The 23,930-nt window shown below is 42.2% G+C and overlaps 4 protein-coding genes across 4 annotated transcripts; 1 reads left to right on the forward strand and 3 right to left on the reverse strand.

The window, feature by feature from the left end:
* Nucleotides 1–1,183: 1,183 nt before the first annotated feature.
* Nucleotides 1,184–3,262, reverse strand: armc10 (armadillo repeat containing 10). Its single transcript, XM_070906797.1, has 6 exons — nt 3,007–3,262; nt 2,589–2,734; nt 2,252–2,386; nt 1,952–2,128; nt 1,641–1,712; nt 1,184–1,435 (listed from the first exon to the last, which is right to left on the reverse strand). The coding sequence occupies exons 1-6, from the start codon at nt 3,260–3,262 to the stop codon at nt 1,184–1,186; spliced, it is 1,038 nt and encodes a 345-aa protein (XP_070762898.1).
* Nucleotides 3,263–4,425: 1,163 nt separating this feature from the next.
* Nucleotides 4,426–18,983, forward strand: fbxl13 (F-box and leucine-rich repeat protein 13). The gene is made up of 21 exons (XM_070906793.1): nt 4,426–4,521; nt 4,736–4,842; nt 5,166–5,262; nt 5,395–5,462; nt 9,919–10,073; nt 10,435–10,544; nt 10,643–10,741; nt 11,572–11,667; nt 11,776–11,911; nt 15,055–15,107; nt 15,473–15,573; nt 16,054–16,183; nt 16,660–16,758; nt 16,932–17,052; nt 17,159–17,321; nt 17,412–17,531; nt 17,625–17,748; nt 17,849–17,929; nt 18,300–18,434; nt 18,543–18,706; nt 18,791–18,983. The coding sequence occupies exons 1-21, from the start codon at nt 4,426–4,428 to the stop codon at nt 18,981–18,983; spliced, it is 2,448 nt and encodes an 815-aa protein (XP_070762894.1).
* LOC139286115 (leucine-rich repeat-containing protein 17-like) lies at nt 12,165–14,737 on the reverse strand. The gene is made up of 6 exons (XM_070906800.1): nt 14,601–14,737; nt 14,009–14,485; nt 13,711–13,925; nt 13,134–13,289; nt 12,530–12,671; nt 12,165–12,447 (listed from the first exon to the last, which is right to left on the reverse strand). Exons 1-6 carry the CDS (start codon nt 14,723–14,725, stop codon nt 12,165–12,167), a joined length of 1,398 nt encoding a protein of 465 aa, XP_070762901.1. The 5' UTR covers nt 14,726–14,737.
* Nucleotides 18,984–20,462: 1,479 nt separating the features above from the next.
* On the reverse strand, nt 20,463–23,712 carry fam185a (family with sequence similarity 185 member A). Its single transcript, XM_070906795.1, has 8 exons — nt 23,224–23,712; nt 22,963–23,072; nt 22,511–22,603; nt 22,186–22,324; nt 21,302–21,343; nt 21,108–21,203; nt 20,858–20,992; nt 20,463–20,739 (listed from the first exon to the last, which is right to left on the reverse strand). Exons 1-8 carry the CDS (start codon nt 23,651–23,653, stop codon nt 20,627–20,629), a joined length of 1,158 nt encoding a protein of 385 aa, XP_070762896.1. The 5' UTR covers nt 23,654–23,712; the 3' UTR covers nt 20,463–20,626.
* Nucleotides 23,713–23,930: the final 218 nt, after the last annotated feature.

The raw sequence follows: 23,930 nt of genomic DNA on the forward strand, positions 1-23,930 counted from the left end.
CGGCTTTGTCAGAGGTAAACTCCTCCTCCACTTATTTTCAAGCTGCATATCTGCATGATATTTGTGGTAGTTGAAACAATCGCAGCAGTCCAGACATCCTTTTCCTCTGCGACTTCCTCCAGCTCCTCCCTGGGGGATTTGCAGGTGTTTCTAAGTCAGCTGAGAGATGCAGCCCCACCAGAACATCCTGGATCGACCCTTGATCTACCCGGCAGCTGTGGTTGGTGTACCTTCGAAGTCAGAGCTTATCAAGGTTGCATCCTTACCAGGAGTCCCAACCACCTCAACTAGCTCTTCTTAATGCAGGGGAGGCAGTGTTTTAACTCCAAGGTCTTCCCGATACACAGAACTTCTCACATAGTGACAGAATGTGAGGCCAACCACCCTGTAGTTCAACCTCACCTGGCTGTTCTTAAAGTCATGATGCACTACTTCTCAAATTAAATACATAGATAAGAGACCTTGCTTTCATAGGTCGAAGACGATGATCTTTGAATCCAATATGTCCACACATGAGCGAGGACTGGAGCTGTGGTACATCCATCCATACATGCATTCATTCATTCATTCATTCATTCATTGGTGTCTCCAAGGCATGCTAAGGTGCTCTCCATGTGAGTGTCTCTCTGAACCACAGAGGGGTAGTACGTCGGGTTGTGCTGCACAGGTCATTCTGACACATTCTCTAGAAAATGTTTGGCAGTGGGTTTGGGTTCAGAAATTTCACCTGGAACATGTCCGCAGAGAAAGTAGGTGAAGTTCTCAGAAGGAAGGGCACTGTGGATCTTTGAAGGAAAACAGTCTCCAGCAATGAGAAGAAAACTCTTGCTGGCAGGAATAAAACAGGGAGGGGCGGCCTGTTTTTACACTCTACTAAATGGTTTCTTCCTGCTCACTCACTGCTCATCAATTATTTTAGTGTAAAGCTGGGCCGGAAACTGGAAATGAGGGAAGAGTGGCTGGTGAGGTGGAATATATCATGTAGGTAATAATATTGATCTGGGGAACACTGTAGGTACAGAGTGTGGGAGTGTAAACTGAGTCTCCACTGGATGCTATGCAGCCAGCTCTTTTAGAAGGTTAATGTCAACAGATTTATAATTGAACTGGGAGGGTGATAGGTTGATGGCTTTGGCAAAGTAAAAAGCTGTGCATGGATCAAGAGTGCAGGGAAGGAGGGGGCTTATGTCAAGATACGAGCCACCTGGGCCTGAATCTCCCCATCAGGGTGTGAAAGCAGCTGGACCAGTCTGCTGTGGAGCTGGGAAGACTCATCTAGCATGACCCGGAAGAGGCAATCCTGCTTCCGCCTCAGTTCATCAGCCACCTGGGCAGAGGGCCTCCAGGCCTTTAAGTTCCCTGCAAACGTCAGCAGTCGCAGAAGCACCGCAGGGGCTGTTCGGGCGTCAAACAGCACCACAACAGAAGCTGGTGCCTACAGCAACAAGCAGAGAAAAAGAACATCGAAATGAGGATTTATAATGAAACAACAGTTTGACTACAGAAAATTGGAATTATGATTTACTGCCACACTAACTAACTTGCTGTGTATTATATAAAAACATGCAAACTACACCGGTTGTTTGACTTACATGAGGATGATCAGATAAAGACCCCATTTTCATCCCTTTCATTCTTACCTGAGCTTGCACAATGTCATCCATCATGTCTGGATTAGATGACAAATTCACAAGGACTTTCAAAGTCTGGACCTGAAACGCAAATATTAGAAGTGCTTCATTCATTCATTCATTCATTCATTCATTTGGCACTCACAGCTCTACCGGCTGTATCCATTTTCCAGCAAGAGCTACATCTTTCAAAAGTTTCAAATGGTCTCATGCATCATAATCATGAATCATGAATTGTTTAAAATAACTTTTATAGCTCTCGACAACTGATTTTGGAAAAATGTGAAAATCAACTTGGCGCAACCTGAAAAGATACCAACCTGTAATGCTTCATTGCTCACGACAAGTAGAGAGAGTAGAAGTGTAATTGATTCCTTCAGCAAGTGTTGATGTTCATCTGTGACTGAAAGGTTTGTCAGTAGCCTGAGAGCACCAAGCTGAAGGTCAGAATTCACTGGTGACATCTCAATCAGCTCCAGCACTTGTGGCACATAAACCTGTAAGACAAGGTGAATTTGGTCTCTTCCTCCCCAAAAAATGGACATGAATATATAACCAAAAAGATCTCATACTCAGCAACAGATTGGATGCTATTTGCTGTACAGTATACGGCAACATACCTTTATTTGTTCCTGGTTTTGGATGTTCATACACAGATTATTTAAAGCATTCAGAGTCTGCACTCTGACCTCTGCCGCAGAATCAGAGAGGAAACCAGCTATGATATGAATCCCTTCAAATTCCCGTATTAGATTCTGGGGGATCAGTGACAAAAGAAAAATGATATTACATGGCTGACATTTAAAGTCACAAAGCATACAGAACTTTGAGGTAGATCACTGACAAAATACAACGACAACATACGTTAATCATTAGATAACTCACAATGTTACAATAAAGCAACCAGTACTAACCTCACTTGCAGAAGGTTTTAGAGAAAGTATACTTTTACTTTACCTGATTCACAGTGAAGGCAGCAGCATTTCCTAACGTAAGTAGGATCCGACATCTGTCGGATGGATTATTGCTGGTCTGCAGGCATGACAGCAGCATTTTCAGGTGCTGTGGCTCCAGGTTGCCAGGGGACTGGTGGATGATGTCACCTATGGAGCAATTTCACCAACATTTAATGATACTTAATATGTGTTTGCACTGGAGGAGACTGACCCGGCTGTAGTTATTGTTTACAATCAAAAGCTCAATTCTTGATATTACAGATGTGACCGTATTTAGGGAATGACTATGGGTGCTTTGTGCTTACACACTGGACATTTTGAGAAATTACCTTGAGATATTCACTTTGCTGAAACAATCACAATGGTTTATAGGTAGTCACTGTGAGTATTAGTAGCTATATATGCTCTGTTGTTCTCACCTGACGCAACATCAGGTCGGGGACAGACAACATCCAGTCCAGACACTTTGGCCAGCAGGCTCCCCGGCTGTAGGGTAACTTCACTGGGCTGACTGCTCCTGACACCAGGACTTTCATTGGTGGCACTTTTCTTGTTTCTCTTGAAGCCTCCCCCGCTGATAAGTTTGTATATCCCGTAAGAAGCTCCAGCTCCGGCAACAATTCCAAGTAACGCTTTCATGTTGCCGAGCCTGGAAGTAATACTGCCATCACCCATGCTGCTGCTACTGTATGTCTTTAGCTAAGCTCTGCTACCTAGCTAGCTAACGTTAAGCTACAGATGCCCTGAAACGCTGTGAGTCAAACGTGTTGACTCACAAGCTAGCTGACCCGGCTTCTTAGTGAGCTAGCACTGACGACAATCGATCGAAACCACTACAAAGCCCACCCAAACTCATTTTGACAGATTAATTGTTGTGAAACCTGGAGAAGTTTGCTGACAAGCCACAGTTGTCAACAATATTCTGTTCCGTTGTTCCGGCCAGCCATTGTTGCCAGGTTGGACGGACAACAAGTAGCCCAATCAGAGCCCAGAACCCGCCCAGTCGTCATAGATGTGGCCCAATTTGTAATGTTATTTTAGGAAAAGATATATATATATATACACACACACACACACACACACACACACACACTGTTATATATATATAACAGGAGGAAGAAGAAAAATAAGCGGTCCTATCGCCTCCAGTCTTCTGTTTTATCAGAATCATTAGGCAAACTCAATACCGCAGTTACAGCAATGAAAAAAAAATAATTTGTAATAAAAGTCATATAATAACATAAACGTCTTTTGGTTAATGTTACATTACATACAAGTGTTTACTCTTTTGAACAGATGTAAGCTTTTACAATTATTTTATCATAGAGCTATGACAGAATAAAAGTTTATTATAATAATTATATAATAACATTATAATTAAAAAGTTAACCTAGTTGTATTAAACTGAAATGACATTTGGTATCAAATAAAAAGTAGCCCAAAATGGGCGGAAAACTGGCCAATCTGGCAACACTGAGGGCAGCTCAGAGTGGTCGACCAAATCTTTCGCTGGGTGATTAGCAAGGAGTTTCTAGCTATACACAGCATCTTAGCGTTCAATATATATTTGGAATGTGTTTAAAACTATGAACCTTTTTTTACTGAAAGGTTATGTGTATCACACTGTATAGTACAAAATGTACACTACGTTACATTGAAATACTGCTGCAGCGCATTAGTTGTCCAACACTTAACTTACTTGAGTTTTACTTGCTTCGTTACTTAGCAACGTTGAATTTCCAATGGAGATGGAGTACCAGTCAAAATCTGACAAACGCTAAATTGAACTAGCCAGTTAGTAGTTGGTTAGAAACCTCCACAACTATTCGACTTTGCAAATGTGTCTAAGACAAGATATGGCTGTGATGTTAGCAAACGCAAAGCCTGTTCTGAAAGAGTGCGAAATGAAACACTGCCTGCCAAAAATATACAAGGTAGGTTAGTAGAAAGGTAGAAATGTTAGTATGTTAGCTAACGTTAAGCTAGCTACAAGTAAGTTAACGTCACAGAGAACATGAGCTCAGGTCAGTTCTTTGGTAGTTAATACACCTTCAGTTCACTTTATTTGACTATTATCACCGCTTAAATGTTTATTTTTCTGAATGTGACAAATCATTCCTTTCTTTATTTCACTTTCTTTGACAATAGGCCTTATTGACAGCTTCATGCCTGTCATGTCCCAATGAGCCAATACAGTTTCTGAAAAACACTCTTGTGGCCTTCCAGGGACATGATAATCTTAAGGATGTTGACTGGTAGGTAGACCTCCTTTCTTGTGACTTTCCTTGAGACGGACACTTGGTGGCTCACTTTCTCAAGTTTTCTTTTACTGCCGGGAGTGAAAGTCATGGTACCAAATGTGGAGGAGTGAAGATTAAAAGTCCATGTCAAAGAAAACCTTATTTTGCCCCAACATTATGTTTAAGTGATTTTTCAAACCTAAATGAGTGGTGGAAACTACAGGTCATGTACATTTAAAAACAGTTTAATCTTGTGAAACATCACTAATTAGACACATGTATTAAAGTAAATTTGCGTTGGACATAATCTTTTGATGTCAACTTTATTCTGTTTTGAGGCACAAGTTTGTTACCGATGCAGAACAGCGCACTGCATCAACCTCTCTGACACGTAGGACTGTGGACACGGTCTATATGGACCCAGATGACAACATGGTGCAGTATGGTTTATTAGCATACAAACTATCAAAAGTCAGGTTGAGTCCCAGATTTCTCAGACAAGTTGTTCAAACTCAAATTAAAGTGGTTTTGGTGCTTTTATAATTGCTGTTTTGTATTCCTTTCTAGCCTTCATTTTGTCTGTTCGAGAAGGCCTACTCCTGTTACAGGAAACATTTAACAAGCTCTTGCTTCAGGTAGGCCTGCTGTATTTCTGTCACACTCAACACATGAGGGTTTGAATAAAGAAATAATTTCTTGAGGGAAAAGGAAGAAAGAGCCATTAGACAGAAGCTCCATCACCATTTGGGTAGTTAATGTTTTTTTTCTTGGCCCGTTTGACAAAAATGCAGCCTATAAGTACAAAGTGAAGATCAGCTAAACAAGATTGAAGGTGAAGATTGAAATACTCTTTCTTTGCCATCGTCCTACCTAGAGTTCTGAGATATATCAAAATGTGATGCATGAGTCAACAGCTTTTCACTGCTCAAATATTGGCGTTGACTGTACTCGTAATTTGTGAATGATTGTGATTGTTGATTAGCTAATCCAATGTGACACAAGACATGAGATAGAAAACTGCTAAAATATTTCATGCCTTTACTAATTAGAGCAGATGTATGTAGAATTGCAGAAACTTGATTTTCCTCCCAGGTGAAGATGGCAACAGATCCTATTGAAAACAAAAGAAATAAAAGGATTTACAACTTTAGTTTTCAGTTGTGTGACAGTAAGCATTCAATATGAATACTTACCCATATTTACAAAAAGGACCTCCTGTCAGCAATTTCACCTATGATAAAAATAGCAAAGACAACAAAAACATTTTTTAAATTGGAGTACTAATAAACAAAGTTGATTTTTCAGCTGTTTTCTTTCTGAAGTCTTAAGCTCTTGCTCTGCTCGAAGGCAGGTCAGCTACAGTGACTTTTAGACGTAAATTGTCTCTAGATTTTTGGTATTTGCATATTTGCCTCCAATGTGCCTTATTTACTTCAAAGTTAAATTGATTTGATTGAAGTGTCTTACTGAAACATCTGGCCACTTTTTTCTTTGTATCTGTAGAATTCATTCAGGATCCCAATGACATAAATGAAGGACAAATTAAAAACTGCTTGAGAAAGTTTGAGATGTGAGAAATGTTTTTAGTTATAATGATTCTAAGTAATCTTTATTTATTCTTCACAAGCAAAATATTTGAAAGTTTTTACATACCATTTTATCCCTCATTGGAAAAGTGTTGATTCTCCTTTACGGTTCTTCAAATCCTTTTATATTGTGGGATGCAGTGTTTTTGTATTTCCTTAGCCTTGGATCCCATTTATGTTCACCAGTTTTGCCTTGATCCAGCTGATATGGTGTATAACGGGTCTTTGATAGAAACACTTTGCCCCGTATATAGCGGTTTGTGGCCTTCAAAACATATGTGTTAACAGATGGTGGTGACATGTTGGGGCCCGTTCGAGGAGGAAGCGTTTTTGTGTTGCCTCCATCCCTCCGAAAGACACCACTTAAAGTAGAACCAGAAACCTTGGATGCAGACAGAGATTTAGGAGGCTGGTAGGCCATGGTGCTGGGTTCTTTATTCACATTGGCTGGATGCTTCAGTACTTTGGTTGGTTGTATGGAGGTCTGTAAAAGGCCAGCTCTGGTTGCACCCACATAGTCACCATTTAGGGAAATGCCTCGTCTTTGTGTGGTAGAAAATGAGTCCTGGGGGCTTCTGACACCATGTATATCTCCACTTGGAATCCTATCAGAGATTATATTGTTGATTTCAAAATTCCTTGACATGACTTTGTCAGCTAATCTTGAAAAGGCTCTCTCTGATGCTGGAGCCAAGTTAGTTAGAGAGTTGAAATCCACATAACCAACTCTGACATGAGATGACATCCCACTCTGGGTTGGATCAAAGCCACTAGAAATGGGAATCAGGGTGTTGTCTTGTTGTGGTTCCTGAATAGCAGAGACTAGATTCTGATCGGAGAGGTCTGGTTTCTCCTCATCTTTTGCGTGGGCAGTTAGGATGGCAGGACGAGTGACACCGACTCTCTGGTCTCCGAGATAGCCGTCATCTCTGCTTGAGCCGTGAAGAGAGCTGGACACTTGGTGGGATCTGACTGGCTGATTTGTGTTGAAAGCTTGATTCTGAGCATCATGTGAGCTGCTTGTTTGAACTCCCACATGACCACTACTACTCTGTGGTGAAGGGTTTTCAGAGTTTGAAGAAAAAGAACCACTAGATACAGGCAGGTGGACGGTGGGAGTGTAGTTTATGCCATTTGATTCCTTGTCAACAGCGGGTTGATATGCCTGAAATGATACTCTTGGTCTTTCCCTATGTTTTGGTAGATAATCTGGGATGTAGTGTTGACCTCTTGGTGCACGGACATATAAACTTTTGCCATAGGAATTCAAAGATGGGGGCTTTGGTGCAGACAGGACACTGGTTGGAGTCACTCTGCCTAGCTCCTCACTTTGGAAATCTTTACCAAGATCAAAGCCACCAGATGGTTTTTGATACTCTATTAAAGAGTCTACACTGTGAGATGTATATTTTGGTTGTTGGGTATTCTTCTCAGAGGTTAGAGGTGCTATATTGGATGAATAGTAGCGGAAATCTTGAGATGGGCTGTTTGGAGGGTTGACAGAGTGGGAAAAATCCTCTCCAAAGAATGAGCCAGAGGGTATTTGTTCAGGGAGCTTGTAGCTTGACTCAACATATTCATTTCCCACATCAGGAGCACTTGTGAAAATATCAGGGTTTTCCCCAGAAATGGCACCGCTGTCAAAACTTCCATAATTACTTGAAACATACTCTGTGGCTGCTAAATGATGCCGTGGGTAGATGCCCGGGCCCGGGTCCTGGTTGTCATAAACACTGGTGGAAATGAGACTGGCAGTGGAGTCGGCAGGATCAGGGACAGAGAGGCTTTCACTTGGCATTTGGTAGTTGGCGCTCTGTTCACTTTGCTCAAACACTGTATTCATAGGTTCACTCCAGACTTCATTTTCACTGGCATCGTTACGGGCAGTGCCTTCTTGTGCAGAATTAGCATTAGAAACCATCATTTGTCGTGCGGTTCGAAAATGTGTACTCAAGTCACTTCCTGGCATTAAGAAGGAGCTTTTCATTGTTTCTATAAACCGTTTGAAATCTTTGATTGTTGGGAAACTGATGCCCTCCATATTTTGTTTTGGTGTGTGCTCCTTCACTAAAATGCCAAAAGGATGTTGATAACCAGAACTTTCTTGCTCATATTTCTGCACAGGAGGAGCAGAGGGGGCCACTAAAAACTGATCTGGCTCATGTCTTGAGTCTGGTTTGCTTTGCACCGTCTCTTCCCTGAGGCTCGTAACAGAGCTAGCATCCTCATTGTTTTCATGGTGGACTGGTTCCCTCTGATGTGAAACAAAGCTTTGGTGTCTCATAGCTTTTATCTCATCCCTTGGACTAACAGAGTCATGGTTTGTGTTTGAAGATGCTCCAGAATGAAACTGGTTTGAGGTTTGTGGACCAGAAACACCTGCATAGCTACTGAAGTCATCATCAGTGAGAGAGTGGCCATGTGCAATATTGTAACCTAACAGGGAATAAACAGACATTACATTTGATTCATATGGTTGAACATGGTCAAGAATAATACAGAAACTCTTACCTTTTTGAGGAGGAAAACAAATGCAGCCCCATAACAACAGAGTGCAGAGCCAAGAAACCCTGAAAAACAATCAAGTTAGAAAGAAAAAAAGTAACAGAAGCCAAAGTCATCCAAAAATACACTTGCATTTTATTTACCCAAATAGAAGAGCCATGGCAGTGAGTTCAACCACAGCATCCAACTGCAGCTGCAGACTGTTGATTAAAACTAGCAGCCCGGACAACAATCAATCATGCTCCGTCCTTTCTTTCTCCAGAAAGTTTGAGAGCAAGGAATGAAAGGAAAAGTGCAAGGAAGGATACTAAAACTTTTCAGATTCTGCTTACACTGATTGTAATTTGGTGATTATAGACAGCTGGTGCTGAGTGAAAATCAACTTAATTAGACAAACACAGGTGGAGCATTTACTCAAAGGACTGCGTGGTGATGGCTTGACTATCACTCTTCAGCAATCCAGAAATTCATCTGGAAGATGAACATCTGTTGCCTTCCTTTTCATTCATTTTGTAAATTAACATGTCTTGAATATATATATATATGGATTGTACATGACTAATAGGAAGACAGATTCAACTAACTTTCTCTCACACAGAAAATTAAAGCCCTTTGAAATTGATCCACAAACATATTAATAAAACATCCAGTATACCAGGAGAGAGTGACTCTTAGCAGAAATTTGACCCATGTGAATGAAGTCCTGAATGTTTTCTCTGGATCATTGTTAACAAGTTGCAGAGTTCACGAGGATATTCTATTTCACCTGTTTGCCTTTCACCTGTCTATTGTCAGTGCAGACTTCTGCATTATTGGCCTGTCTGAATGTCCAGACCTGCTTCAGTTGAGATCATCATTCAAAGAAACGTGTTTGAGATGAAATTATATTGTTTCAATGTTACTGACTCCCGTCCTGTTGAGTTAACGCAGGTTTCTGACAGTCTGCCTGCGTATCTTTCCTCTGAATTAATGATGAGCTGTGTTTGTTGTTTGGTGACAGGAAGTGGAAGAGGTTCACCACACAGAGTAAGAGAGGTACCGTAGAGCTGGCTCTGAAGATGGACATGACAAAGAAGTATTATGAGAGGAAATGCCAGCGGGTTGCACTCACCAAATGGTCAAACTGGGTAAAATTACACAAGAAGAAACAGGCTGGTAGGTGACTTTTGCTCCACTAATGTTGATTGACTGTTTTTGCAAGCTGGGACTCTTGTATACAGCCAGAGAAAACATGCAGTGTGGTTAAGGAATGTGTCCAAACTGAAAGTCTTACCCGCTGTATAAACTCATTCTTGTGACTCATTTTGTCCCCTGCACCTTTCACTCTTAAACTTCAAGACTTGACTCTACTTTATGAGCTACATTTGTCAGTACAGTCCAACTTTGTGATCATATTGCCATAATTTATCCCACATGTTATCCTCTGCTTTTAAAAAAAGCATGCAGAAGTACAAATACTTGTTCTCTTCAAAGTGATGGACATTTGAAACAAGATTCAAATTTCTTTTCAAATTAGTTGCCATCGAGAAACTTGAGAGACTTGTGAACGCTCGCCGCCTAAAGCGCATCATAGCTGCATGGCGTAATGTTGCAAAGGACTCAAAGAGGACAAAAGAGTACTTTAAGGTACTTTATTTATTTTACTTTATTTGGAATTTAAGTAAAAAAAATATATAATGAATTCTAACAATTTTCTACATTTCTTGTTTGTATGAATCTTACAGAGGTTGGAAATGGGGTTAATTGAAATCGGCAACAAAGTCCACCAGATTGAGGGAGGATGTGACGGACTCTCAGTGCTCCCTAGCAGCCTCTCACTAAAGGTGGTGCCTCTTAAACTACACAGCATTCATGTGACTCAGCAGGTTTCTTCAAGTTTTCCTTTGTAGTTCATGAGCCTGATTAGGCTCTGATGGCCCTGGATTTAAAGCTGTAGCAGCTTCACATCTCTGTTCTATAAGCAGTCAGAGATGAGATCATATCTGTTACATAAGACTGAAAGTAGACTCCACTGTAAACATGCCTTCAGTGTCTTTGAGGCCAGTTGATTAATGTTAGTTGCAGCGCATTATGGTCAAGTATACCTCTGTTTACAAATATGCTAAATCTTCCTGACTTGCACTTAGCAGTTGTAGCCTCTGTTTGTTTTGGATTGACATTTGCTGGCAATGGGAGTGCAGTTTTGGCTTTATTTGCGCTGGTGTTTCTGTCCAACACCTCTCCTGATAAATAGTGCTTCAACATGACTATGTTTGGAGAGAAAAAAGAGGCTGCTTGTACACTTACATCACACTGCCTTGCAAAGTGGCTGCGGCAGAGGAGGCAGTGAGTCCAGAGTGACGGCTGGTTATGTGAGATTAAAACCTTTAGGAGCAAATATCGATCATGTGATCAGTATGAAAGTTGCTTCATTGCCTTTCTCATAACATTTGGCAAAGAGAAGGGCGTTCTTACATGTTTTCACTTTTCTATGTGTGTCAACAAATTGTGTTACACAAACATATTTTTTCAGATTTTACAAACACTTAATTTTTTAAGGAAAGAGTATTATCCTTACTTTCAGCATATTTGCACCTTATAGATGTTAGTCAGATAAATAGAGCGGAAATGTTCCTGAATGATCAAATACGTCATGTTATTGTTTTCTCGGCAGATCTTTCAATATTTAGAATTGCGAGACTGGCTAAATTGTGCTGAGGTGTGTTGCACATGGAAAGCCATCATCCAGTCGGGCACATTGTGGAGTCAGGTCTGTACTGAGGGATTCCTTGTATTCATTCTTCTTGAATTCACAGTAGTGTTAAAACTTTTACTTCAAACAGGAATATGAATGTTCCCTAATGTGTGTCCCTGTTAGATCAACTTCTCTGTGGAGAAAGACTGGATAACAGACAGCGCAATGAAGCAGATTCTGCAGACCTACCGTCCATTTGTGATCCACCTCAACCTGCGTGGCTGCACATCTCTGAAATGGCCCAGCTTGAAATGTATCAGTGAGTATTACACATTCTGTTGCTAGATATTATGTTTTTGACCCATACAGATCATGTTCTTATAGTAATAATTAGTTACAACAGTCAAAATGTTGATAATTATTTTATTTTGATTAAAAAGACAACACTGACGTAACATAAAAAGCAACACTAAACGTAGTTTCTCCATCTGATACAGACGGTTTCATAATATTGAAAGGAGATGACAGAAGGGAAAACAGAGAACCGTTTTAAAGTCAAATTTTCACTTGAGTCAGGACAGCCTGATGATCTGGTATTTCTGCGGTGCTCTCAAGTGGCTGGGCTCCAGCTCCTCCTCCAGCTCTCCCTGCACTTCCATTGGTGTGTTCCACAGCTCGGGGTCCGTTTGGTCTTTATCTGTTCTGCTATGCTGTCTGTCCTTTGGACACTCTCTGTTGTAGGAATGCACGTACTCCTCCACACTCTCCCCAGTATGTTCAGGAGGGGAGCGACACAGCAGGCCAGAGTGCTTCACTCCTGAGTGCACACGCAGCCAGTACATCATGTAGTGGATGCTGAAAAAAATTCAATCAGTTTTTAATAATTATTTTCATTTGTCAAAAAAAGGATTGTAAGCATTTGAGCAGAATAACCTACCTATAGTCACACACCCAGGGGTTTCCTCCCAGTTTTAGCTGTGACAGGAAGTAAAGGTCTTCAAGAACCCCGTACTGGACAAAATGCAGGCTGTTGTCAGACAGGTCCAGCTCACGAAGGTACAGGAGCCCAGACAGGGAACCTGGGAGAGAGAAAAGAAAGAGATGCATGTGCAAAGCATCCATTTTCTTGCTTGTCTCAGTATAGTTATATTTGCGCAGACCTGTTGCTGTTTGTTATTAACCAAGAAAAGTAAATGCCAGTAGTGCAATCAAACCCTGAAAGAAATGTGCGTTCTGGCGTTCAGTTTGTGTCTGAATCACTTAAGCACAGTGATCAGTTTATCTCTGTAACCCTCTCAGCTTTCCCCACTACAAATAAAGCTAATACTGTATACTCAAAGATGGCAGAATGCCAGCTGTCTCTGAAAAGGAAATATGGGAAACAAAAGTCAGCAGCAGTTGTATAACACGTTCTCAGCCTTTTGGCTCTCCATATGTTATCTATCAGCTGAAGAAAAACACAACTGGATATTACAGGAAAGATGAAGCACGTACTGTAATATTCACGATTAATAGGTATGCAGTAATAGTAGCACACATACCTGTGTCAATGTGCTCCATGTTGTTATTACTGATGTTAAGGGTTCTGAGGCTCCTCGCTCCTTGGAAATCTCTGGCTCTGAGATGACTTATTGAATTATGGGACAGGTCGATATGAACAACATCCTCTGGAATACCTGTGGGCACCTCAGTTAGACCTAAACATGGAGGGAAAGGGGTTACTTCTATTGCATGTTTTCCAATAGACATATTCTGATGTATTAGCCAAACTTTTTTTAGCTAATACTTTCCATGTTGTTCATAAGGTGACAAATAGAATCATTAAAGGTTAAGGAAGCAAGCAACGTAACATTAAATAGAAAACACCTGCCACACCAGATGTGTCTCTTTCCCAGGTCTGTTTGCGAGAAATGGAAGTTTAGTCATTCCAGTCATGCAACAGTAACATTTAATCATGAGCATAGGAGCTCTCTGACATGAGGCTATAGAGGTATTTTTCCTAACCTCTCTGTTGCATAAGAAACATGTGTGCTGAATTCCTAAAAACACAGTGAGGCTCAGAGCAGGGTACAATTAATCAAAGTGATTAAGGAAAATAAAAGCTGATTGTGAGCTCGCCTCGTTTACTGCAGTCCATCCGTATTTGGGGGAAAATGTAGGTATGGCAAGATGTGGTGGCGTCCGGTTTGGTGCGAATTGGAACTGGCACCACAGGGTATGTGGGCTCTGTTTGGTCGCCCTGTGGGTTGCCGATTGGGTCTGTCTCCTTACAGAGTGACTCGGGGTCAACCTGCTTCAACTTAATGCCTTTTAGCCTGATGGGCTCTGCACACCTGGCAGAGGAAACACAGTTAAACTGAAATCAGATGTGCCACCTGTGGAATCGGAGCAATTGATCACACTATGTCAAACTCACCTGGCATGATTTCCTAGATTACGGTTGCTTGGGACCTGAAGGGTGCGTATGAGACTGTCCATTGGGCAGAGACAATTCCAGGGATTATCATATAGACGTAGGTAGTGAAGGTTTGGCATGGGGATGAGGGCCTCCTCGCTAAGTGTCCCCAGGCGGTTGTGCTGCAGCAGCAGGGTTGTGAGTCGTGTCAGGCCCTGGAAGGCCGCCTCCTCCACTAAAGAGATGTGATTCTGCTGCAGGTCCAGACTGGTTAAACTCTCATATCCAAAGAAGGCCCCATCACGAAGGACTTTGATCCGGTTGCGGGCCAGAAGGAGGTGCTTGGGTTTTTTGGACCAGGTATGTGAGGTGGGAATGGAAGTAAGGCGTCGGTCCTGACAGTCTACAAAGGCGTCTCCAGATTCTGTCAACTCTGAGCAGTCATGTGCTGCGAGCCTGGAGGGGCCTGATCTGCTGTGACGCCCAGCACCTCTCACCCTGACAGTTTCCAAACACACACAAACTGAATTCATGGCCTGATGCAGTCTACACATCATCATTAGAGCAGGTGAAAAATGGGTTGAACAAATCAGACCCAAGAAAAAGTCCATACCTGTCCCGGGTCAGTTTGTGTCTTGCTCCTCTGAGGCCTCTGCCCTTTCCCGGTCTTTTCATCTCGATGGACGGGAGCAGGAGGAGGAGCAGGGAGGCTAAGAGAAGGGAGGAGGTCACACGCATCCTGAGCCCTGCAGGGATTGTCTTTTCAGTAAGAAGAGCTGGAGCCAAAGCAGGAGTTTGGGATGAAAGTCTTATGAAAACAGGCTTGGACACAGAAGCAATGGGTCAAAGGTGAACAGTGTTATTGTTGATGGAACCCAGCTGCTGCTTGCCCTGCAGAAGAAGTGAGAGGTAGCACGTTATGTAAGAGACCGGAGCCGTCCAGGAATGTATATACAGCTTTAAAAGAGGAATACTACTATGTTTATTATATGTATATGTATTCAAAAAACTGACATCACAGTTTGACCAGCTGTTTCTCTGCTCTTTAATCGTTTTGTTTTGTTTAGGTGAATGCAGAAATCTCCAGGAGCTAAATGTGTCAGAGTGTTTTAATGTTACAGTAAGTGAAACATTGTTAAGACTAATGATCATCTTCATATCACATGTACTACTTTGCTTTTTACACTATGTTCTGAAGTTTAAGGACAACCAGATTGTTGGTGATGATAAATATTGATAAAACCCTGTCCTATATTAAATCAATGAAAATATCTATTGAAAAACATCCTTTATCTAAGATTACACTATATTTGTCTGTTAAGATCTTGCAGTATGTCTCAGACGAGCATTTGCTCAGTGTCTGGTGTGGCAGTTGTTTTACTTTTTATTAATTAAAAATGGAGTTAATGGAGTTTTGATGACAGTTTGATTACAGTTGCAGTGCTGAGAGAACTTCAGGTAACATTTAAATATGTTCTTTCACAGGATGTGATGGTTCAGAGAATTGTGGAGAGATGTCCCGGCCTGCTCTACTTGAACCTTTCTTGCACACTTATAACAAACAAAACTCTGAGAGAACTGTCCAGGTAAAAGCTCCAGTTTTGGTAAAAAACCACCATGTGACTAGTTTTGTGCTCTAATCTGTGGTCCAGCTGTAGATCCTGTATGATGTTTTTATTTCTGGCCTTCTGCCCCTTATTTCCCAGAATTATCTCCATTTTTGTTTGTCCAATGAGCAGCTCACTGCTGGCTCATATTTCATGTCTGAAAGCAGCTTGGTCAGTGCCAACTTAATGATTTAGAGGAACACATGTGGCACTCGTAACATAACGTCTAGACTGTGAGAGTATTGATGATAGAGTTGCAGGTTCAACAGTTTTCAGTCATTAGCGCTGTTTTGAAAATGTAATGTTGCTATTTTTGATGATGATGGTTTCCTTGTGGAGTGGGTACTCTACTGACTACTTTTTTATTTGTTAAAAAGCAACAACAAAACAACAAACTACAATCTACACAAAGCTTAAACACATCACATCTTATATAAACGTATCTATCTATTCTAACAGGAACTGCCTCAACCTTCAATACCTGAGTCTGGCCTACTGCGACAGATTCACAGATAAAGGGTTTATGTACCTGACCACAGGGAAGGGCTGCCACAATCTCATCCACCTCAACCTGTCCGGCTGCACTCAGGTCAGTTGGTATGCTCCTCTCAGATTGGTATACAGTCACTCCACTCAGCTTCAGCTGTAGGCAGGACACAGCTTTTTGTCTTTTTGTTCAGTCCGCAGTGGATAAATCCTCTGTGTTTTCACGTGTCTCCTCTTGTTTCTGTTGTACGCTGCTGACTGTTTGCACTCAGTCACAGCGAGTGAACGGAGATCTGAAGGAGAGGGAGAGTAAACGTCAGCTGTGGCCAAGTAGAGGGTTGGCTTTGCACCACCAACTCTGGCCCACCCACTCACCATCTGTACACTCCATAACATAACACTCAGGCACCACAACATAATACGCACTTTCCTCTGGGAATGTGTATTAGATCCAGATGTATGGTTTCACTTTATGGGGCTCTAAAAATGAGTAAGAAAAACTGCATCCAGGAGAATCCAGATCCAGATTCCAACGTGGACACATACTTTCCTCCTCCCTCCTCCTTTCTCTCCTCCCAGATGACAGTAAATGGATTCAGGTACATCTCTGCCGGATGTCCTTCACTCAAGGAGATTGTGATCAATGACATGCCCACGCTGTCAGATAGCTGCGTCTTGGTAAGTTTGTTCATGTCTAATTCATCACAGGGTCAACAGCTCTGGTATGTTCAACAAAGACAGAAAATAAGGAACAAATTAGCAAAGAATTTGCTTTGTCAACTCATGCATCATTTTTTTGTCTACACACCCTTTAACCCTTTAAAGTTTTGAGTCTTACTCTTCTCTAAAAGGCACTAATTGCCCGATGTCACGGTCTGTCTGCCATTTCTCTGCTGGAAGCTCCTCATCTTTCCGACGTCGCCTTCAAAGCCATCGCTGAAGTGGCCAAACTCAAGACTTTTAGCACAGAGGGTGAGATCATTTTTGCGACAGTCATTTCCACATACACATGAAAAGATGGACGTAATTCTATTCCAGTTATTCTATCTGTTCCACATGTACCCCATGGGCACTATAGGTAACAACCAGCTAACAGACATCAGCTGGAAGGCGCTGTGCAGCAGCTCACAAGGCCTCCGCAGACTCCACGCTGCAGAATGCCCCCGAATGACCGACGCCAGCCTCAAATCTGTGGCCGCCCTCAAGAACCTGCAATACCTGGACATCTCACTTTGTAGCAAGTCTGTGTGTGTTTGTCGTTGCTGTAGTTTTAGATTCAGTGCTTTTTCATGACATTGCATGACGTAATGGGTGTACTGTTGGTATTTCAGGGTGAGCGATACTGGGATCAAGTGCTTGACTGAAGGGTCCTCGTTCACCAAACTGAGAGAGCTGAATGTCAGTCACTGCAGTCACCTCACTGACGTATCTGTCATGAGGGTTGCACAAAGGTATAGTCACTCACACACACACACACACACACTTATCTTTGTGGTCTGTTAAATAGTGACTGTGTGTGTGTGTGTGTGTGCACAATGTATCAGGTTGTGTAAACTGTACCATCTCAACTTGAGTTACTGTGAGAGACTGACTGACATGAGTCTGGAGTGGCTGAGTGGCAGCTCTGTCTGCTCTCTTGACATCAGCGGTTGCAACATCCAGGATCAGGTATTGTTTGGATGTTTGTTCTCACCCTCACAAATTCCTGAAGAAAAAAAACTGGCCCTGGAGGTGAAGTCTGTAACTGGTATTTGTTTTTGTTTTTTAGGGGCTGGCGGCTCTCGAGGGAATTCGCTTGAAGAAGTTAGTTCTCGCTGAGTGCGTCTACGTCACAGACGTTGGCATAGAGGTACAAATCTGGCTAGAATTTCATCACATGGCCAGATGTGACAATTTTATAGAACAGTTTACAATTTGTAGTGGGTCCAAGTTTACTTCCTTTTCCAGTGTTTCCTAACATCAACAGCTGACAGGAAATAAACTTGTACCCAAACTGTTTCCTAGAAAAGCAGTTCCAAAGAAAAGAGTCAATCATTGTCACAGTTGTGGTTTCAGTTGCTGTTGCTGATGACTAACAGATGTGAACAGAGGAAGGCATCTACGTCGTCTTGTAGATAGGGTTCCCCATTTCCTTCATGTCCTCTCCTCATTCATTTTCTCATCAGTTCACATTTCATCCCACATCTTTCTCTCGTCTCCTGTGTTCCTCATGAGGGCAGAAGCTGTGCAAGAATGTGAGAGATCTGGAACATGTTGACGTGTCTTACTGTGTAACTCTGTCTGACCCGGCCGTCAGAGCCATTTCATTTTACTGCAGAGGTCTAGTCACACTGCGGATGTCTGGTTGTCCCAAGGTACACACACACTCTTCTAATGTCTTTAAATGTTCCCCAGCTAGAGCTGATTGTGTTTCCCCTTGTCATGTCATGACACGTTCTCCATTTTCTTCTGCCCTGCCTCAGATGACAGACATGGCAGTGCAGTATCTGACAAGTGGATCTCAGTACCTGCGCGAACTGGATGTGAGTGGTTGCGTTCTTCTCACAGATCGCACTCTCCGACACTTGGAGAGGATCTGTCCTCCGCTCTGCTCCATCACGATGGTCTGCTGCAGCAGCATCTCCAAGTAAGACACAAACTGAGAAGAACATTGCAAAGTTACAGTCCTGCATGATAACTTTTAATGACCAGAGAGTGTTGGTTCCCTCAGGGTGGTCGCCTTAAAGCTTCAGCCACGTGTGGATCACTGGGAGCACAGCAATGATGACCCTCCGTACTGGTTTGGATACAACGTGTGTCAAATAGTGCATCCAATCATGAGACCCGCCAAGACTGATGACACCTGGGACGTGGTGGAGCAGCACTCAGCGACGACGAGAGCAGCGAGTACAGAGCGGATATAAACAGATGTCAATAAGTAATGATTTTGTAAAAACAGAGATTGCGCAATCACAGCAACCATCATTTTTGGGACATTATTTCAAAACATATTAAGAGCATCTTCAACAAACCATTTTGCGTGATACACTTGAGATAATCCACACAAAAATGAGTCACATGGTTGAAGTCTCAAATCACCGGTTAGTAATCAGATTCTATACTCTGTACCTGTCTGGATAGAGGCTCGGACGTAGCTCTGTTTCAGAGCCTCGCTGACATTTCAGATTTCATCAGCTCCTGACAGTGGACGGTCCTGTGCCATTGACCCTGCTAGGATCTAGTGGATTAATGACTCTATCCTATGAGTTTTTTACATAACAGTTTTCCTCGGGAGTCAGTTTTGGATCCTTTATTATTTCGTTTATAGTAATTATTGATATTCTTGCTATAATATAGTATATTTAGTCAAAAGTCTGCAACTTCTCAATTTTAACAACTAAGTGTTCCAGTTTTGGTCTTTAGAAATATATTCCTCAGACAGTACTCAGAAAATGCCTCAGTCTTAAAATCTTGTCCAGATTGAGGACAACTTTAACTTTAAGTACAGATTCAATCACTAGATGGTGTCTACCACTAGTTATTTACCATGGGTGACCACAACAACACAAACCACCGTGTGGATGCAAAAGTTGGCCGTGCATCTTGAGCACCAAGACATGAGCATCATCTGTGTATATTTATTTAAGTAACTTTATACTTTTATATACATGCTACATATATACAAGTGAACTCTCTGTGTCCCCCACCATTTCAACTGTCTGATTTCAGAGCTTGCGATGATTGATTGTAATTGTTTTTAAATGTCTACATTGTGTAATTAACACTTATTTGTCTTTGCAGTGTCTGAGTAGTCGGTGTTTGTCTTTTCCTTTAGAAATATTTTTGTGTATTTATGCTAAAAAGATGTATTCTTTTGTATTACAATCTTGGTTCCAACACTTTGTAACTACATTTCACTGGGTTCGATTTTTACTGAAGTTCTTATGATGTGTGGATTTGTGTAACGCCGGACATAAGTTGTTAATCCTGTAAACGTTCCCAGGGAGACACAGACTCACTTTCTGCTTTACACTCCAGTGAGGTGAAGCTCATTAGTGGAAACAAGTTCAGATCCTGAACAGTTTTGCTGCTCATTTGGGGCAATGATATAAAGCTCTTTTGGAATATGCAAAGAGGATTGTGGGATGTGTGTTGTAAGTTATCAATACTTAGTGCTTAAATTAAAATGTCCAGGTCAATACCAGTCAAATTCAAATTTGTAGCTATAATTTAATTTAATGGTGTCTGACTGAACTCACCTCTTGATGAAAAAAAACACTGTCCATGTTTTTGTCACATTTTGAAACGTACAACATATTTTTTATAGTATTTACATAACAGAAGACATAAAACACTTGGCAGAATTTCACATCGCAATTAAACATTCAAAAAATATGAGCGTGCAAACTGTTCTCAGTGTGTGTACAGTTTTTTTTAACACATACAGAATATTTGTTAAATACTATAGATGATACATAATGTCCTTATTGAAAGTACAGTATATCCTGAGCACAGAGTTTTAAATACTTCAGTGAGGTAAATGTGTGAAGCCCATGTCCCTCATAACTCAGCTCCCCAGCTTCAAGGACTCAAACCAGCTTTGTGTCTTCAGTCTAACAGAGCCTCTGTCTGCCTGAGCTCTAACCCACTGGTCCACTGGAGACTCTCCATTTATAAAGCCTGAGAGGGACACACGGGGGTGGGGGGGGGTGAGAGAAACAGAACGTTCTGTGTTGATTTACTTGTTGGAGGGTTTTCTGTGCCATGGATTGTGATGTAATGATAAATAATGGCTTACCCGTAACTGTGGTTTGGCCTTGAGTTGTGTTGTTTTCTACTCCACGCAGAACAACGTCTGGGCTGATCTCCACCGCCGCTCCACAGAGCTCCACCCCGGCTTTCAACGAGGAGGGGACACGCACACACACCGCTCCTACGTGGGACAGAAGAACGAGGAGAAAACAAAGAAAAACAATATGACTCAACGGTACTCTGGAAGGAAAACTGTGGCTCCTAAGGTGAATAATCCTCTTATACTGTGTGTTTACCGTCCTGACTGTGGAGTTGGGCACTGCCACCGTCTCCCACATAGACATCAATGCCTCCGCTGTGAGAGGAAACCTTCAGGAAACTATTTGAACCATCTGCAAAAGCAGAGAAAGCCTCAGGTGGTTTGCTTTCATCAGCCACTGACAGATACCACATGTAGTTCATTGTGCAATCAGAGAGTCCGCTTGCTTACCAATAACTGTATCTCCAGACACGTTCTTCACAGTGGCCTTACCTTTAAATCAATGAGAGCACAGGGTCAGTTCGAACTCGTATAACTAGCTTTCAGTTACTAGTAGATATATTACAACATTTTTAACTGGTAAAGACTGAACATTTGGCAGTGAAAAGCCTCTCACAGACTGTACACATCCTAAACCTTCATCACTGGGGTTAACAAGATAATTATTTCCATATATTCTATGATGATGATCTGTGTCAGGAAGAAATTAAAATTCTACATGGATGACTCATTTTCTTCTCTTCACACCACTTTACAGTGTTTGTCGTTGTGACCTAATCTCTACCTCCAAGAATGAGTCTTTTTACAACTAACACTTTTTATAGCTTCCCCAAAACAAACAGCAAGTGCAGAATGTGCCATAGATTGCAAGCACATTACAGTTAAATAGACTCCGTTTGTATAAGAGCCCAGGATTCCTGACGTACCAAAGCACTACTTTAACACAATGCAGCTGTGTGTTACAGTGGATCATGGGAAGTGGAGGTTTTTAAAAATGTCAGGACCTACTAGCTGCAGGTTGCAGATTGATAAAAGAATAATAATAACAATTAGGTTTAAGTGCAGGCCGCAGTAGCTCAAGTGGTAGAGTGGGTCACCTATCAGTCAAGGGTTGGTAGTTTAATCCCTGGCTCTTCCTGCCCATATGTTCAACACATTGAACCCCATATTGATGAAAAACATAATGTTTTTTGGGACAAATTATAAAGAACTTAACTTTTTCCTTCATTCTGCATTTGAGTTTGGCTGTAACTCTCATAACCACACAAACAATATAGATGAGGACAGACAGATGCTTTAATATAGATGGGTAATAGATGCTGCTGTCTGCTCACCGTGTACATTCCCCAGTTCTACTCTCCCAGAGCAGGAGGAGACACAGCTGGATTCGGCATAGATGGCTTTGACCTTCAGGGGGCCACGTTCTGTTGACACATTCATTTTGGTGCCCTGGAGCTTCTTGACATCCACTGCCTGCAGACACACACAGGAAATCACTACACAGGACCGTAGCCAGGTCATGTATGATTGAACTAACTTCAGTTCTGACTCCAAATCAAAGGTAAACCTCAATGCTGCGAACACATTTAGATGAAGCCTGTATTCAGGCTGCTGCTGCCCCCTAATGACTGCTGAGTGTAAGTGTAACACCGTCCTTACGCTGTCTCCACATGTGCTGATGTCCACATTGCCATGGATGGTGCCCACACCTGTAACATGTCCTCCATGGGACTGGACCTCAACGTGGTGACCCTGAGATACAACAAACAACAGTGACAGGGCCGGAAGTGAAGAATGTCAGCCTGAAACTAGTTCCTTCAACCGATAAAGCCTCTTTGAGAAGTCAAAACACATCTTCAACTCTACGACAACACCATGATGTTTGGCTTTGTGGCTACTTTGATGGTTGTGACAAAGAAAAGATCACAAACAATTCTAGTTCTTCACAATCAGTCAAATATCTGCAACAACAACAATACTGAATCAACAGTGACATTATTTTTTTTTTTAAAGGTGAACTCGACCAACAGTAATATGCAAACATATCAGTGGATCTCCACTTTGTTTTTATGTGTGTTTTTCTTTGTTTATGTTTTCATGCCCCCACCTACCTTTACAGAGTGCAGCAAACAGTTGCCCTTCTCTGTCTGCACCTTGCAGATATCACACTCCATCTTCGTCACTTGCACGTTGCCTTTTCCTTGAGTAGTAATGAAGAGATCTGACAGAGACAGAATTTATTAGGAGCACTGATCATGTCAACTGCTGAGAAATTGCCATTTTAAAGCACCATAAGGCCCCTCTGTAGACACCCAGTACTGTCCCTGGATGTTTTGTAAACATTGCATCATCACTTCACAGGAGACACTCACTACTTTTAATAGGTGCAGCCAGATCAATCACCACGCTGCTGTTGTCAGCCGAGATGAGCAGCTCTTTGCTCTGGTCATCATAGTGGACGTGTAAGTGATCCAGGTCGACCTCCTGCTCGGTGTCTGTCCCGTGGACTGTGACGAAGGCTCGGTCAGCCTCAGGGAAGGCGTGCAGGTCCAGCGGGCGGATGGAGATGCTGCAGCCCAGCTGTGCCCGTACCGTGCTGAAGGGGCTCACCGCCAGAGCCCACTGCTTCAGAGGCTGCTTCTCCTCCTCATGTGTTGGAGACCTCGCGGGGGCAGAGAGGGACAAGAACCGTGAAGTATGCAGAGGGCACCGGGGGGTTGTGAGCGTCCCGGGGCTGACTGTGAGGGACCAGCAGCGGAGAAGTCCGACACATCCCCGCTGACCTGCCGAGCTCCAAAACATCTCTGTCACCTTCCGGTAAAGCAGCTCATCCACGCCTCACACTGCTGCTGTTACAGCTAGTTAATTACTCAAACTACTGAGCCAAACAAGCGGCAGTTCAGTCAACATGGACTGTCACAACGCTGGCAGGACTGCGTGGTACAGTTAGCACAATGCTAACACTCCCGGTACGAGTTTTCAGACTAAAAGCGTCATCTACAATTTAGAACAAATTGACAAAAATAAAGATCTCTTGAGCCTATTATTGCTCTAATGAAAAAAACAATACATTTAAATG

Source organism: Enoplosus armatus, chromosome 6, assembly GCF_043641665.1.
Source record: "Enoplosus armatus isolate fEnoArm2 chromosome 6, fEnoArm2.hap1, whole genome shotgun sequence".
NCBI lineage: Eukaryota > Metazoa > Chordata > Actinopteri > Centrarchiformes > Enoplosidae > Enoplosus > Enoplosus armatus.

Coding starts and splice junctions, on each gene's coding strand:
- fbxl13 (XM_070906793.1), top strand. CDS start 4,426: ATGTGTCTAAGACAAGATATGGCTGTGATGTTAGCAAACGCAAAGCCT. Junction 10,545..10,642: donor GGACAAAAGAGTACTTTAAG/GTACTTTATTTA, acceptor TGAATCTTACAG/AGGTTGGAAATGGGGTTAAT. Junction 10,742..11,571: donor CTAGCAGCCTCTCACTAAAG/GTGGTGCCTCTT, acceptor TTTTCTCGGCAG/ATCTTTCAATATTTAGAATT.
- fam185a (XM_070906795.1), bottom strand. CDS start 23,653: ATGTTTTGGAGCTCGGCAGGTCAGCGGGGATGTGTCGGACTTCTCCGC. Junction 22,325..22,510: donor TCAGCACATGTGGAGACAGC/GTAAGGACGGTG, acceptor GTGTGTCTGCAG/GCAGTGGATGTCAAGAAGCT. Junction 20,993..21,107: donor CCAACTCCACAGTCAGGACG/GTAAACACACAG, acceptor TGTCCCACGTAG/GAGCGGTGTGTGTGCGTGTC.
- armc10 (XM_070906797.1), bottom strand. CDS start 3,262: ATGGGTGATGGCAGTATTACTTCCAGGCTCGGCAACATGAAAGCGTTA. Junction 2,387..2,588: donor CTGCCTTCACTGTGAATCAG/GTAAAGTAAAAG, acceptor CTGATCCCCCAG/AATCTAATACGGGAATTTGA. Junction 1,436..1,640: donor ATGACATTGTGCAAGCTCAG/GTAAGAATGAAA, acceptor TTGTTGCTGTAG/GCACCAGCTTCTGTTGTGGT.
- LOC139286115 (XM_070906800.1), bottom strand. CDS start 14,725: ATGCGTGTGACCTCCTCCCTTCTCTTAGCCTCCCTGCTCCTCCTCCTG. Junction 14,486..14,600: donor CACAAACTGACCCGGGACAG/GTATGGACTTTT, acceptor GGAAACTGTCAG/GGTGAGAGGTGCTGGGCGTC. Junction 13,926..14,008: donor AATCTAGGAAATCATGCCAG/GTGAGTTTGACA, acceptor TTCCTCTGCCAG/GTGTGCAGAGCCCATCAGGC.